General features: G+C 48.2%; 1 protein-coding gene and 1 long non-coding RNA gene across 10 annotated transcripts; one reads left to right on the forward strand and one right to left on the reverse strand.

Annotated features, from left to right (window-relative positions):
* Positions 1-310: 310 nt before the first annotated feature.
* On the reverse strand, positions 311-10,210 carry FAM156B (family with sequence similarity 156 member B). Of its 9 annotated transcripts, none has more exons than XM_031660851.1 (4): positions 9,191-9,985; positions 8,252-8,350; positions 7,857-7,940; positions 311-1,751 (listed from the first exon to the last, which is right to left on the reverse strand). In XM_031660851.1, exon 4 carries the CDS (start codon positions 1,632-1,634, stop codon positions 993-995), a length of 642 nt encoding a protein of 213 aa, XP_031516711.1. In that variant the 5' UTR covers positions 1,635-1,751; positions 7,857-7,940; positions 8,252-8,350; positions 9,191-9,985; the 3' UTR covers positions 311-992. The 9 variants fall into 9 exon arrangements, with proteins under 9 accessions (XP_031516711.1, XP_031516710.1, XP_031516717.1 ...); XM_031660850.1 differs by having other exon boundaries at positions 8,681-9,985; XM_031660857.1 differs by lacking the exons at positions 8,252-8,350; positions 9,191-9,985 and adding an exon at positions 10,009-10,210 and having other exon boundaries at positions 7,867-7,940.
* Positions 10,211-10,437: 227 nt separating this feature from the next.
* Positions 10,438-11,705, forward strand: LOC110742158. Its single transcript, XR_002519575.2, has 2 exons — positions 10,438-10,721; positions 10,879-11,705. It is a non-coding gene; the product is annotated as an uncharacterized LOC110742158 (long non-coding RNA).
* Positions 11,706-12,392: the final 687 nt, after the last annotated feature.

Raw genomic sequence — 12,392 nt, forward strand, 5'->3', positions numbered from 1 at the left:
GGCACCAGCACCAACACGCAGGGCTCTCACCGTGGGTGGTGCACTCTGCTTCCACGTCTCCTGTGCACAGGAAGCCTCTCTTCGAAGTCATGGCCCTGCCTCGCCGGTCTGGATGCTGGTCCCGCTGCAGGGCTCAAACAGTGACTGGGCTGTGTTCTCTGGTGCCCTCCCTCCCCCGTTCCCAGTCTCCACAGCGTAGAGCTTCCCTCAATAAACCCGGATCCCCTGCTTGGGGAGATTTCAAGGTAGTCAGCTCAGATCTAATGAGAAACCAACCAATACTGAGGAACAAACCTGAATTCTACACCCATTTTCCATTCCTACATATATTTATTTGGTACTGATGATGAAGAACCCCGTCAGAAATTCCTGCAAGGGAGAATACTACTCGGCTGTTAGGGGTATTGCAATATTTACATACATGTAGCTTACCACATACATAAATGATTACACAAACAGTACAGCGGTGAACCACCAAGTTCTCATTCCACATCCCTTTCCCACACTGCGTTTAGCTGCCCATTCTTGAAACTGGATCTCAGGGCAGCACATTGCAATTCAACAGGCCTAGTGCTGCTTCTCAGAGGCAGTCAACTCAATGGTGCAAAAGCACAGGACAGCGACAAGGCATTCACACTACACAGACATGTGATCTCTTACTGACAGCAGGAAGGGAAGAGAGATGGAGATCCCGGGTGGGAAAGCAACAACATGCATCACGGGAGCCACGTGAGATGCGGCGAGGACCGCTGGTATGCAGCGTCCCTTGCCAAGGAATGCCTCACAGCCATCCGAGAATGACAGGAACGAAAGATGAGGACCTTCCTGGGGTCGGTCAAGCATCATGCTGGGAGGATTCCCACGTGTCCCGGCACACAGGTCCTGGCACTCATCCGACCACAGCTTGGTGTTTGGTCCCCAAAATGGGCCCACACCCAGGCGCTGCCAACACGGCAGTCCCTTTGGGTCTCCATCCCATGTGGGTGCACGTCTCAGTTTTCCTCTAACCACTGCTTCAGCAGCCTCTGAAACATCATTTTGCTCTCCTGCTGCCTCTCTCGCTGGCGCTTCTCCTCTGTCTCCTGTGGTTGGAGTGCTGCTTCGGGCAGAGGCCCGGGCTGGTTGGTGCCTAGGCTGAGGGTCAAGCCACTGAGGCCCTGCACCAGCGTCTCCCAGGAGGAGGGTTGTGGGGCCCTGTTACTCTCCCCAGGGATCCCAGAAAGATTTGGCCTGTGGCTCTGGCAGTATCGACATTCACATCGGAATCGATTCTGACCTCGGTCACCTAACGGGGAGACTCTGGCTTCCCTCCCAACAGCATAGGGGGCCATGTGATCGCGGTGTCTCCTCCTCACGTGCCGCAGGAACGCTTTCTTCCTCTGAAGGAACTCCAGCCTCTCCCACTGCCGCTCTTCCAGCGTCTTCTCCTCTCTGTACCGCTGGTGGAGCAGCCCCTCTGGGAGAGGCACGGCCTGGCTGGGGCCAGGACTGGGGCTCAGGTTACTGAGGCCCATCATCGGCTGTTCTGAGTAAGAAGGCTGAGAGGACGCTGGATCTTCCTGGGAAGTCTCTGCAGCTGTCATCAGGGAAGATTTGGAAGGTGATGCTGGATTCCGTTTCTGGAGTGGATCCATGGAGGTCTGGTCCCAGCTGGAAGCCCCGCCAGGCCCTTGGGTCCAGAAAAGGAGGTGAAGCTGGAGATTCTCAGACACGAAGGAGGTAGCGAGGAATGTGTGCGGGCAGAACCCAGACTGCAACACAAGGTGATAAGACCAGAAGAAAACACATGATTATTCATCTTACTCAACCTCTCTGTCCCTCCACTTCCTGTGTGTAGAATGGAGATTATACAGAGACCCTGTCCTAGGCTTCTTCTGAGGATGACGTGAGATCATACATGTCACCAGCTTAGAATATTAATGCCATCTAATAAAGGATTTAGAAATGATACCAACTAATGCATCCACGTGACACGGAGTGCAAAAGGCTGCGATGCAGTTCGACGATGTCAATTCCCTGCTGACACTTTCCAACCCCTTCCCAAGCATCATTTGTAGAATAATCAAGGCGTGACTCACAGATGCCCTGCCCATGAGCGTTCATTTTTCATCCATTCACAAGGGAGACTTTTACTCAACTGTAAGCATTTGCACCATGGGGACACACCCTTTTGTATGTTCACCTTCCCGACCACTGAGTTTGCATCTAGTCAAAAGGGCTGCTCATGCCTATGGAAATCGTTTCCAAATTCTGAGTGTGGATAAGAATTTATTTTACTAAATAACAGAAGCAAAAACTCCCAGGAGACTTCAAAGAGAAAAACACATAGATGAATTCAATTAATCCAAAAGCTGGTTCTCTGAAGTGATCAATGAAATTGATACACCCGTGGCAGGACGGGCTGGGAAAAAAGAGGGCAAAGAAACAAGTTACCAGTTATCAGGAATGCAAGAAGAGACTGCACTCCAGACCCAGAAAACATAAAAGGGTCAATATGGTAAGAACACACACGACTCTACAGATTCATATTCCACAGGTCAGAGGAAATGTAGCACATACTTGAAAACCACAAGCTATGGAAACTCACACAGGATGGATTTCAAACACTGAACTGTGTCACAGTCCTGTATGTTTTAAAGAAGTCGAATTCACAGGCAAACACATTTGCAAAAAGATCTCTGGGCCGCAACAGTTTCACTGGCCAATTCTACCAAACGTTTAATGAACAAATATCACCAACTTACCCAACTTCTTCTAGGAAACAAAGCAGAGGCAATGTGCCCCGCTGATTTTATGAGGCCAGCACCGCAGGGATACCAAGAAAAGGACAGACCAGTATTCTTTCCTAATACAGGCACCAAAGTATTCAACAAAACTTAGTAATTGGAATTCAGCAGTATGTGAGAAGAATAATAAGCCACCATCAAGTGGGTTTTATAGCAGGAATGCAAGGGTTGTTCTTCCCACACCTGAAAATCAATCAATGTAATCCACAGATTGAGAGATCAGATGAAGAACAAAAATGACAGGATCACATCAAGCTATGCAGAAAAACCATTCAATAAGATTCCAAGTCCACTGGTGATATAAAAGCTGTAGCACACTAGGAACACAAGACAACTTCTTCAACCTGAAAAAGGGCGTGTACAGTCAAACCTACAACTAACAAGCCACTTAATGGTCAACGACTGGATGCTTTCTGCCTAAGGATGCGAACCAGGCAAGGACGTCCACTCTCACCACAGCTATTCAACGTCACGCTGGAGGCCTGGTCAGTGCTATAATGCCAGAAGAGTCATGGCACACGTCGGAGAAAGCAAGAAACCAAAGTACTCCTTTTCATATATCCTGTGATCGTCTACATGAAACAACCAATGAATCTCCTCCAGACTCTCAGAGCTAATAAGAGCTTAGTGCTCATTAATGAGAGCTTAGCAGCGATACAGGAGAGAAACTCAACACACAGAAAACAATCCTATGAGTAACTGGAAACCTAAATTTAAGAAATAATACTGTTTTACAAAAGCTACAAACACAATGAAATGGCTATGTATAGAGCGAAAATACAAGGAAGGGGTCTGCATGCCCAAAACTATTATACGGTAATGAAGAAATCAAAGAAGATTTAGTTAAATGGAGAGAAACAATGTGTTCCCATATTTAAAGACCCCAAAAGGTTAAAAGTCCATTGTCCCCAATTTGATCTGGAGAATGAATGCAGTCCCTGCCTATCAGAATCCTTGAGGGACATTTGCATGTATAAACAAGCAGATTCTACAATTCACGTAGAATATCTGATGTTTCAAAAAGCAGAAGGGATTTAGAGAGATCATATTATCAGATTTTCAGATTTGCTCTAAAGCTGTAATAATCGAGATTGCTGGCTTACAGGGGTAGACGAGTAGATCCATGGAATAAAATAGAGTCCATGAATCAATCCATCCATAGAAATGTGTCCAATAAGTTTTGACAAGGGTGTGAGAGGGAATCCAAGGGAGAAGGGATAAGCTTTTCAACGCATGAGGTGGCCTATCCTTATGCAAAAAGAAGCACCTCAACCTCAACCTTTACATGCAATTAAGGAAAAAGGGTTCAGAGACCTACAAACCGAAGTTCAATACTAAGACTTTTGGGAGAAACCGTAGGAAGACATCTTTGTGAGGTGAGGCTAGGACATGACCTGAGATGCATGATCCATGGAAAGGAAAGATGGATGAATAGGAGTTTGGCAAAATTTAAAACTCTGGCTCTGGCCGGGCGCGGTGGCTCCCGCCTGTAATCCCAACGCTTCGGGAGGCCAAGGTGGGCAGGTTACTTGAGTTCAGTTGTTCGAGGCCAGCCTGGCCAACATGGTGAAACCCCGTCTCTACCAAAAAATACAAAAATTAACTGGCGTGGTGGCACATGCCTGTAGTCCCCAGCTACTGGGGAGGCTGAGGCAGGAGAATTGCTCGACCCAGGAGGCCGAGTTTGCAGTGAGCCGAGATCGAGCCACTGCCCTCCAGTCTGGGCGACATAGTGAGCCCCTGTCTCTAGACAAATAGAATAGAATAGAATAGAATAGAATAGAATAGAATAGAACACAACACAACACAACACAACACAACACAACACAACTTTGGCTGTGTAAGAGCCAGTGTGTTCAGAGAATGAAAATCGAAGTTGCACCACTAGGAGGAAATGTTTGAGAATCACCGACCTGACAGATCTTATATCCAAAATACATGGCGCATTTTCAAAACTCCACAATAAGAAAATCAACACCCCACTAGAAAATGGGGGAAAAACTTGAACGGGAGCACAAGAAACCGTATTTAACATCATTCAGCATTAGGGGAATGCAAATTAACACCGTGAAGACTGGCAAGGCCAAGCAAGGAGAACATGTTGGGCGACTGGAGCTCTCACACTTTGCAATTGGGAGGGCGAAATGGCACAGCAACTTTGAGAAGGAGTTTGGCAGTTTCTTGTAAGTCAAACAGATGTTGACCATAGGACCCAGCCATCCCACTCCTTGGTATCTACCCTAGAGAAATGAAAACTTAGGTTCACAGAAAAGCCTGCACTGAATTGTAAAAGCAGCTCGACGCAAAACTGCCCCACACTGGAGTGAGGAAAATGTCATTCAGTAGAAGGATGGCTGAACACCTGTGGTCTTCCACACAGCGAAACTGCTTTCGTGAAAAAAGAACAGCCTATGACAGAGGCATCTGACACTCATCCAAGATGTTCGTCGGGCCAAAAGAAGGAAGCCCGCCTCACAAGGCCACAAACTGTTTGGTGTCATTGACGTAACACTCTCCCCAAGACAAACCGAGAGGGAAGGAAATAGATCACTTTACACCAGGGATGATGGATGAAGAAGGGGTAACCGCAGTGGGGCAGTTCCTGGGAGCACCCTGGGGTGATGGGACTGTTCTGGATCCTGACTGTGGTGGTGGCGGCGACAAGAATGTATGCCTGTGTCAAAGCTCACAGAACTGTACTCCTGAGGGAAAAGTCAATCTTGCTGTAGGTTAAGTGAAAAAACCCAATGGCATATTTTGCAGTAAGGGTATCTCTCTGTATTGTTTTGATAAATACATCTTGGATGAATGCAACCAAAAATTGACATTAAATGCTAAATGGAAACTTTAGATCAGCCTTCCAGGCTCTATTCTTTTGACGAACGTGGAAACCAAGAATTCACCAGTTTTCTTCAGAGGATACTGGTCCTCTGAATGTTTATTTACCAAATCGTGGCTATCAGCACACACTGGGGTAAGAAAGACAGAACCATATCAGAAACAGTTCGAATATGTGCTGAACACACACACACATACTCACAAACACACCCCTCTCAGTTTGGTATTGTTAGTATGAAAAATAAAAACCCACTTCACAGGTGAGGATGACAATTTTCTCAAGGTTATATGATTGCCATGGAGAGAACTGGGTTGGAAGCCTGCCTAGAATCAGAGCTAGTGTCCCTAACCACTACACACTATTGGGCCCTCAAAAAACATTCCCACAATGTCACCAGATCAAGACGTCTCTTTCAGCTGTGAGTAAAGAAAAATCCCTCATCAGTCAGGCCTGATCAGAAAGGCAACTCACCACCTCAGCAGGTAGAATGGGATGACGATGGACAGTTGGGGACTGCAATGGCTCCTGGCAAGACTTTGACCTCTAATTCACCCTGCAGGACCCAGCTGAGATAGCATTTCCCCCAGGAGGCCTTCTTCAAGCTCCTAAAATGCCCTGTATTTCCCCTGTCCCAGCCCCAATCCCACTCAGCTGTCAACAGATGGTTATTTCTCTGTCAACCCACTAGCCCAGGGGCTGAGAGAAGCCGGGGACTTTGTCTTGTTCACCCATCATAGAGCCTTGAGCCCAGTGGACATTTACAAATATCAAATGAAACAAGGAGGATGTGGGACCCGTGATAAACATCTCACCAAGTATGTCAAGTCAACCCTGCAGATCCATATTTTCCCATGTTGCAAAGGCAGAAATTCCTGCATGGAGAGGTCAAGTAACTTCCCTCAGATCACACAACCACTCAGGGACAGAATTCCTTCCCAGGTCTCCCTGACTGCAGATGCACACACCCTTGGTGGCATTGCGTCTCTGGGTGTTCAGCCTCTCCTGACACCTAAGTGAGAAAGTAATCCTGAGGGAAAAGTTCAGACAGTAGAGTCCTAGGGGCTGGCCTGCGTGTCCACAGCTGCCCGGGGATCGGGTGCAATGCTGCTACTCCTTACCGTCACCTTCTCCTGGCCAGTTCTGTTCCCATGCCAGAAATGCTGCACCAAACGTACCTCTCACACTCCCCACTCTCATTCACCTCAATTCTCCTGTGCAGAATAAGAGAACAGCTAAGCAAGTGAATCTAGACTACACCCTGAAGATGAGCGCCAGGAAGAGCTTTGTGTTTCTTTTCAAAATTAAGCCAATCCCATGTGATGTTTTTTTCAATCTTCCTCAATAATATGAGATAATAAAGTGCACTTATTTCAGTTTAAAGACACGGATTTCGTTTAATAATCCCAATTAAATATGGATTCTTTTTTTTTTTTTGAGACAGAGTCTCACTATGTTGCCCAGGCTGGAGTTCAGTGTCGTGATCTCGGCTCACTGCAACCTCCGTCTCCCAGTTTAAAGCAATTCTCCTGCCTCAGCCTCCGGTTTAGCTGGGATTACAGGCACCCACCACCACACCCGGCTCATAGTTGTATTTTTAGTAGAGACGGGGTTTCACCATGTTGGCCAGGCTGGTCTCGAACTCCTGACCCTGTGATCTGCCCACATAGGCTTCCCAAAGTGCTGAGATTACAGGCATGAGCCACCACGCCCGGCCACAAGGACTTTTTTCTAGAAGTGGCAAAATCCTACAGCAAAATGAGTAAGATCTGTGCAAGTTCTCTGGGTGCTGAAAACTGTGCTCCTAGTCTTGCGCCATGTCATGGCAAAGGAATCTACCTCCTAGCCACACAACGCCACACAGATTGAGGAAAGAGTCTGTCCTACACACAACTTGCAGACGTTCTACATTTTTTATGCCTACACAGATAATCTCTACCCTACTGGGTCTGGAGTGGAAGAGATACAATTCTTAGCAGCTTTGTAAAAAAAAGAACAGGTACTCAGTAAAGCCAGCAATGCCCATTTTTAAGAAACAAAGAAGAAAATGAAGACAGCAGTGAAGCGTGGTGCTGGCATCAGGGGTCTCCCAGCAGCTGAGTACACAGAAAAGCAGCGGGAGTACAACAGGGAGTCCAGGGACGGGCACAGGGGAGGGACCAAGAGGAGTGGGAGTGACCAGAGCAGCAAGAGAAGACAAGCAGCAAGTCAGCTCTGGCGAGAATGGAGCTTACCTAGACTCACCCAAGGCAGTCAGGTCGCTGGGTTCACAAGGTCGATACTGTGGGTGTAGGCCGAGTGACTGTTACACCTTTCACCTACAAAAGAAAATAACCTCACTGGCCAGGTCACATTCCTCCAGGTATTTACTGAGGGTCCACTCCATTCAGTGGTGCCTTCAGTGAATTATCAAATGCAGCCCCATCCCAAGGACACATCTCAATCTGAGGAATAAAATATTGTTCAAGGAGCCAGGAATGGTGGCTCACGCCTCTAATCCAAGCACTTTGGGAGGCTGAGGTGGGAGGACTGCTTCAGCCCAGGAGTTTGAGGTCAGCCTGAGCAACAGGGTGAGACCACCATCTCCACAAAAGTATTCTAAAAATTAGCCAGGCATGATGCTGCACACCTATGGTCCCAGCTACTAGGAAGGCTGAGGTGAAACGATCACTTGAACTCAGGAGGTTGAGGCCAATGCAGTCCAGCCAGGGTGACAGAGTAAGACCACCTGAAATCACAAAACAAAACAAAAAGACAACTATGGCAGGCATGAGACAGGGGTACTTCTGACACAGAGGAAGTCAAAACCACCATAGCCCAGGTAGTCAGGAACAGCTTCTCCCAGGGCATGCTATGATATATATTATCATCCCCAGTTGCAGATGAGGTAACAGGATCAGAGAGGTTAAGCAACTCACTCAAGGTCACACACCTAGGGAGTGGTGGTGACCATTTCTCACTGAGGTCTGCTGAAATACAAGTCACTTCACTATTTGTGACACCAATCTCTCTTTATATTGTCACCCATTTTAATTCGCATTAACTGACATCTACTTACCTGCGGCTCTCCTTAGTTTCATATTCTCATAAGCGGCTAAACACGGTATAGATTTCATTTTAGCACATCAGGCCCCTCCCTTAAAGAACCTAAGTTTCCCCTGCCAGGCACGAATGCCCAGCCCAGAACTGAACACTTATCTCAAATTAATCTTCCAACCACACACTAAGGAAAGGAAATGGATTACTGCCATGTAGAGATTTAATTTGGGTATTTCACAAATTCTGAACTACGATTTGAAATGTAACCACTGTCCAACCAGAAACAGTAAAAACTGCTTCCCTATGAAAAGCATTCACGGGAAATTTTATTAAATGCCAAAGCATTCCAGGTTAAGACACAGGGCCCGTTTTACAGGGAGTTGTTGAGATTCTGCTCCTAAGAATACCGTAGTCCTTTCCCTCTCCACTGTTAGTGCCCTGATAAGCTCAGCCAGCAAGGCCATTCGCTTTTCCTTTTGCGAGCAAACACACCAAATTACCCTCACACCCACGCACAAATCCAACGCACCCAACAGGGATATGTCAGTAGAGGGAAATGGTATTGGAGATGCAGATGGAAATCTGTGGCTACTCAGAGCACCACATTTCTGATGGCGCAGAGGGTTACTGCCCAGGTCGCCTGTACTCCAGCAAGGTGGACGGCGGAGAGGCCCTCCTTCTCCAAACACGAAACCCTGCAGCTTGTGCGGCTACTGGACACAAATGGCCTGGACCATTCATTGCGCACGAATGCAGCAATCACAGCGCCCATTAAACGCATGTCTACTCATATGTCACATCATGACCGTCTCTCTGTCACACGTCCGAGAAAGGGTTTGTCGGACAGTTTGTTTCAATAGGGGCAATGCAGTCCTCCTTGAAAACCCTCCAGTCACTGTGTCTCCTGCTGTGTGGTGGGAGAGGAGGTGGGGAGGGAGGTGATGCCAAGGACACGGTGATTTCTGGACCCGTTGAACACTGATCCTAGCCCAAGTGTAGCCCGGCCGGCTACGAATGCCCGGGGCGTCTCGGGATCCTCTTTCTCCGCTGAAAAAAGCCACCCCCAAGCAGGGAAAGAGAACGACGCCACCCCCAGAGTGCGCGACCGCCATTCCCATACTGGGGAGATATGGACGACGGGGAAAACCACCCGCTTCCTCCGAAAGCCCCGCTGCCGGCCGGCCCAACCCAGGGATTCGAGTCCCAAGACACCCTGGCCTGTGCTAGGGACAGCCTCGGTCTGGGCCTCTCGCTCTGTCTCTCTGAAAGTCTCTCTCACACCCCCGACCCCGCTCTCAGTCTCTCCCGCGCGCTCGCTCGCTCTCCGTCTCTCTCGGGCTCTCTCACGCGCGTTCTCGCTCCGGAGCTGGTTCCCGCCGTCCAGGCGCCAGCGCGGCGCCTCGTTTCCTCTGCCCTGGAAACGCAGCGCGGCCGGCTCGGAATTGAAGGGTTAAGACAACCAGGAGGAGCCGCCCACCGGTAGGCTAGACCGGCCACAGCGCGGAAGCTGGTGTCGGTGGGGTTGAGCTAGCGTCACATGGATGCGACGGTGGCCAGAAACTGGACCTTCGATTGGCTGCCGCGAGCCGGCCGGGAGCCGGGAGAGGGAGCGAATGGGTATCTATGTGAGAGCGGCTGGGTGTTTTGTCGCGAACCCCTCCGCCCAGCTCGGCTGCGACAGGAGAAGGCGTGCAGGCCGCCCTTTCCGGAGGTGTGCCGCGGCGTTCCTGGAGCGACCCTCTCGGGAGCGTGTCTCGTGAACTGGACGAATGCTTCCGGAGGCTATGGGAGAGACTCCAGGAAGCGGACGTGACTTCATGGGCAGGCGACGAGGGAACTGGGCTGGAGGCATGGGAGGAGGCCGATTTCTCCTATGATTGGCTGGGAGGTTTACGCTAGGGTGCGCCTCTGCCCTGCCGTTTCTTTTTCATTATTTACTGTTTTTGCATGAGCAGTACATGCACCCTTTAAAGACAAAAACTAAACAATTCAAGACATTGAAATGATTCAGGCTACTGCCGTAGGGAGAGCGCCCCAGAAGTGGAAATCACACTGTCGCAGTAAGCGTGGGGGGTGGGGGTGGGGGAGTGTGTGTCTTTTACTTTCATAGGAAGGAGTAGACCGGTTTTAGTGGGGAGATTTATGGGGCAGGGGTTGTTTTTGTAATCAGCGGAAGTCTCAGCCAGCTGAACAGGGAATGTTTCTCTCTGTGCCTAGCTACTTTCAGGAGGACAGACCTCCCGTCTAAGTGAATCATTCCTGAGAAAAAAGAACAAGGAGTGGTTGGGTCAGCGATCTGGAAGTCATGGCACAGAGTGGACAGACGGCATCCCTTATATAAGTCCCATGGATAATACTGGTCCTTTGTGGTCAACGATTTCCCAGAACACGAAAGTGTGCAGAGATTTCTTTGCCGTGGCATTTGTCAGGAGTCAAGCGACATGCAGCAGTGTTTGTCCTAGCAGATACATGGATAGTAGATTGCTTTTTAACCCTGGAAGAAGACACCCTGTGAACAGAGTTTATAGTTTTCAAAAAGTAATGTTTTTGTGGTTTAAGTGAAGGAAGGAAACATGAACCATTATCCCAGAATATTATCATCATTTCATTTTACAAATTAAGTAACTGGCCTCAGAGAGGTTAAGTAACCTTCCCAAAGTCACAGAAGATATTTAAAAAATGGTGGAGTCTCGATTTAAATCCAGGTGTCTGTGACTTCATCCCCTTCATGCTGTGCAGCCATACACTGTCATTTCCAAATCCACCTCTCCCTGAATCTATAGATTTCCTGTGCCAACTGACAACCCCACAGGCCCGTTGCACTCACCTCCTCCCATCCAGCATCCTAGGCAGTTGGAAACGACTTCCCAGAGAAGAGTGTGTTAGAGAACCTGGGTCCCAAAGGCCCTACCCCAGCCCCTGGAAGGAGAGGTGGGCTTCAAGAGGAAGATTAGAGGATTTGAAGGAAGAAGTATGTTTGTCTGAGGGACAGGCTGATAGGCCAATGTGGCACACACGTGATAATAAACACCAGTTACTTTGAATTTATGGTGTGTGTGGTTTTTTTTTTTTTTTTTTTTTTAGTATTGGCAATACATGCTGAATGGTGGTGATACCCAAAGCAGATAGATAAAAATCAAGCCACTGTATGGGCAAGTTGAGACATTCCCATTTTAGGAGGACCTGACAAGAAAATACCACTCTGCGGTATAAAAGAACTGTCTCCTAGACTCAACAAATGAAACAAATTAGTCATTTTTTCTAATTATTCTTATTCTCCTATTACAGATGAGGCACGGTAGGCACAAAGGGATTAGATCATCTCCTATTACAGATGAGGCACAGTAGGCACAAAGTCATTCAAGTTATAAGTTGCTGAGTCCCATAGCAAGTACTACTCAGCATGTCCCAAAATGAACCCACCCATCCCCACTCTCGGCATGCCTGCCCCTCCTCCTGTGCTGCCGGACTCAGTGACAGGCACCACGTTCCACCCAGCAGCTTGGGCCAAAGATCTTGAAAGCCATCCTTGATTGCTGCCTGTCTCTCACCACCCCCACAGTGACTAAGCCTGGCCAGTTCGACCTCCTGGGTCTTTCTAAGTGAGATCTTTTTTTTTTTTTTTTTAAACTTTTTTAAAAAAATTTATTTATTATACTTAAAGTTCTGGGATATACTTGCAGAACGTGCAGGTTTGTTACATAGGTATACTTGTGCCATGGTTGTTTGCT

The sequence above is a fragment of the Papio anubis genome, chromosome X (assembly GCF_008728515.1).
Source record: "Papio anubis isolate 15944 chromosome X, Panubis1.0, whole genome shotgun sequence".
Lineage (NCBI taxonomy): Eukaryota > Metazoa > Chordata > Mammalia > Primates > Cercopithecidae > Papio > Papio anubis.

Bases quoted from the DNA above. Each gene is read 5' to 3' on its own strand.
- FAM156B (XM_031660857.1), bottom strand. From the start codon at position 1,634: ATGGATCCACTCCAGAAACGGAATCCAGCATCACCTTCCAAATCTTCC.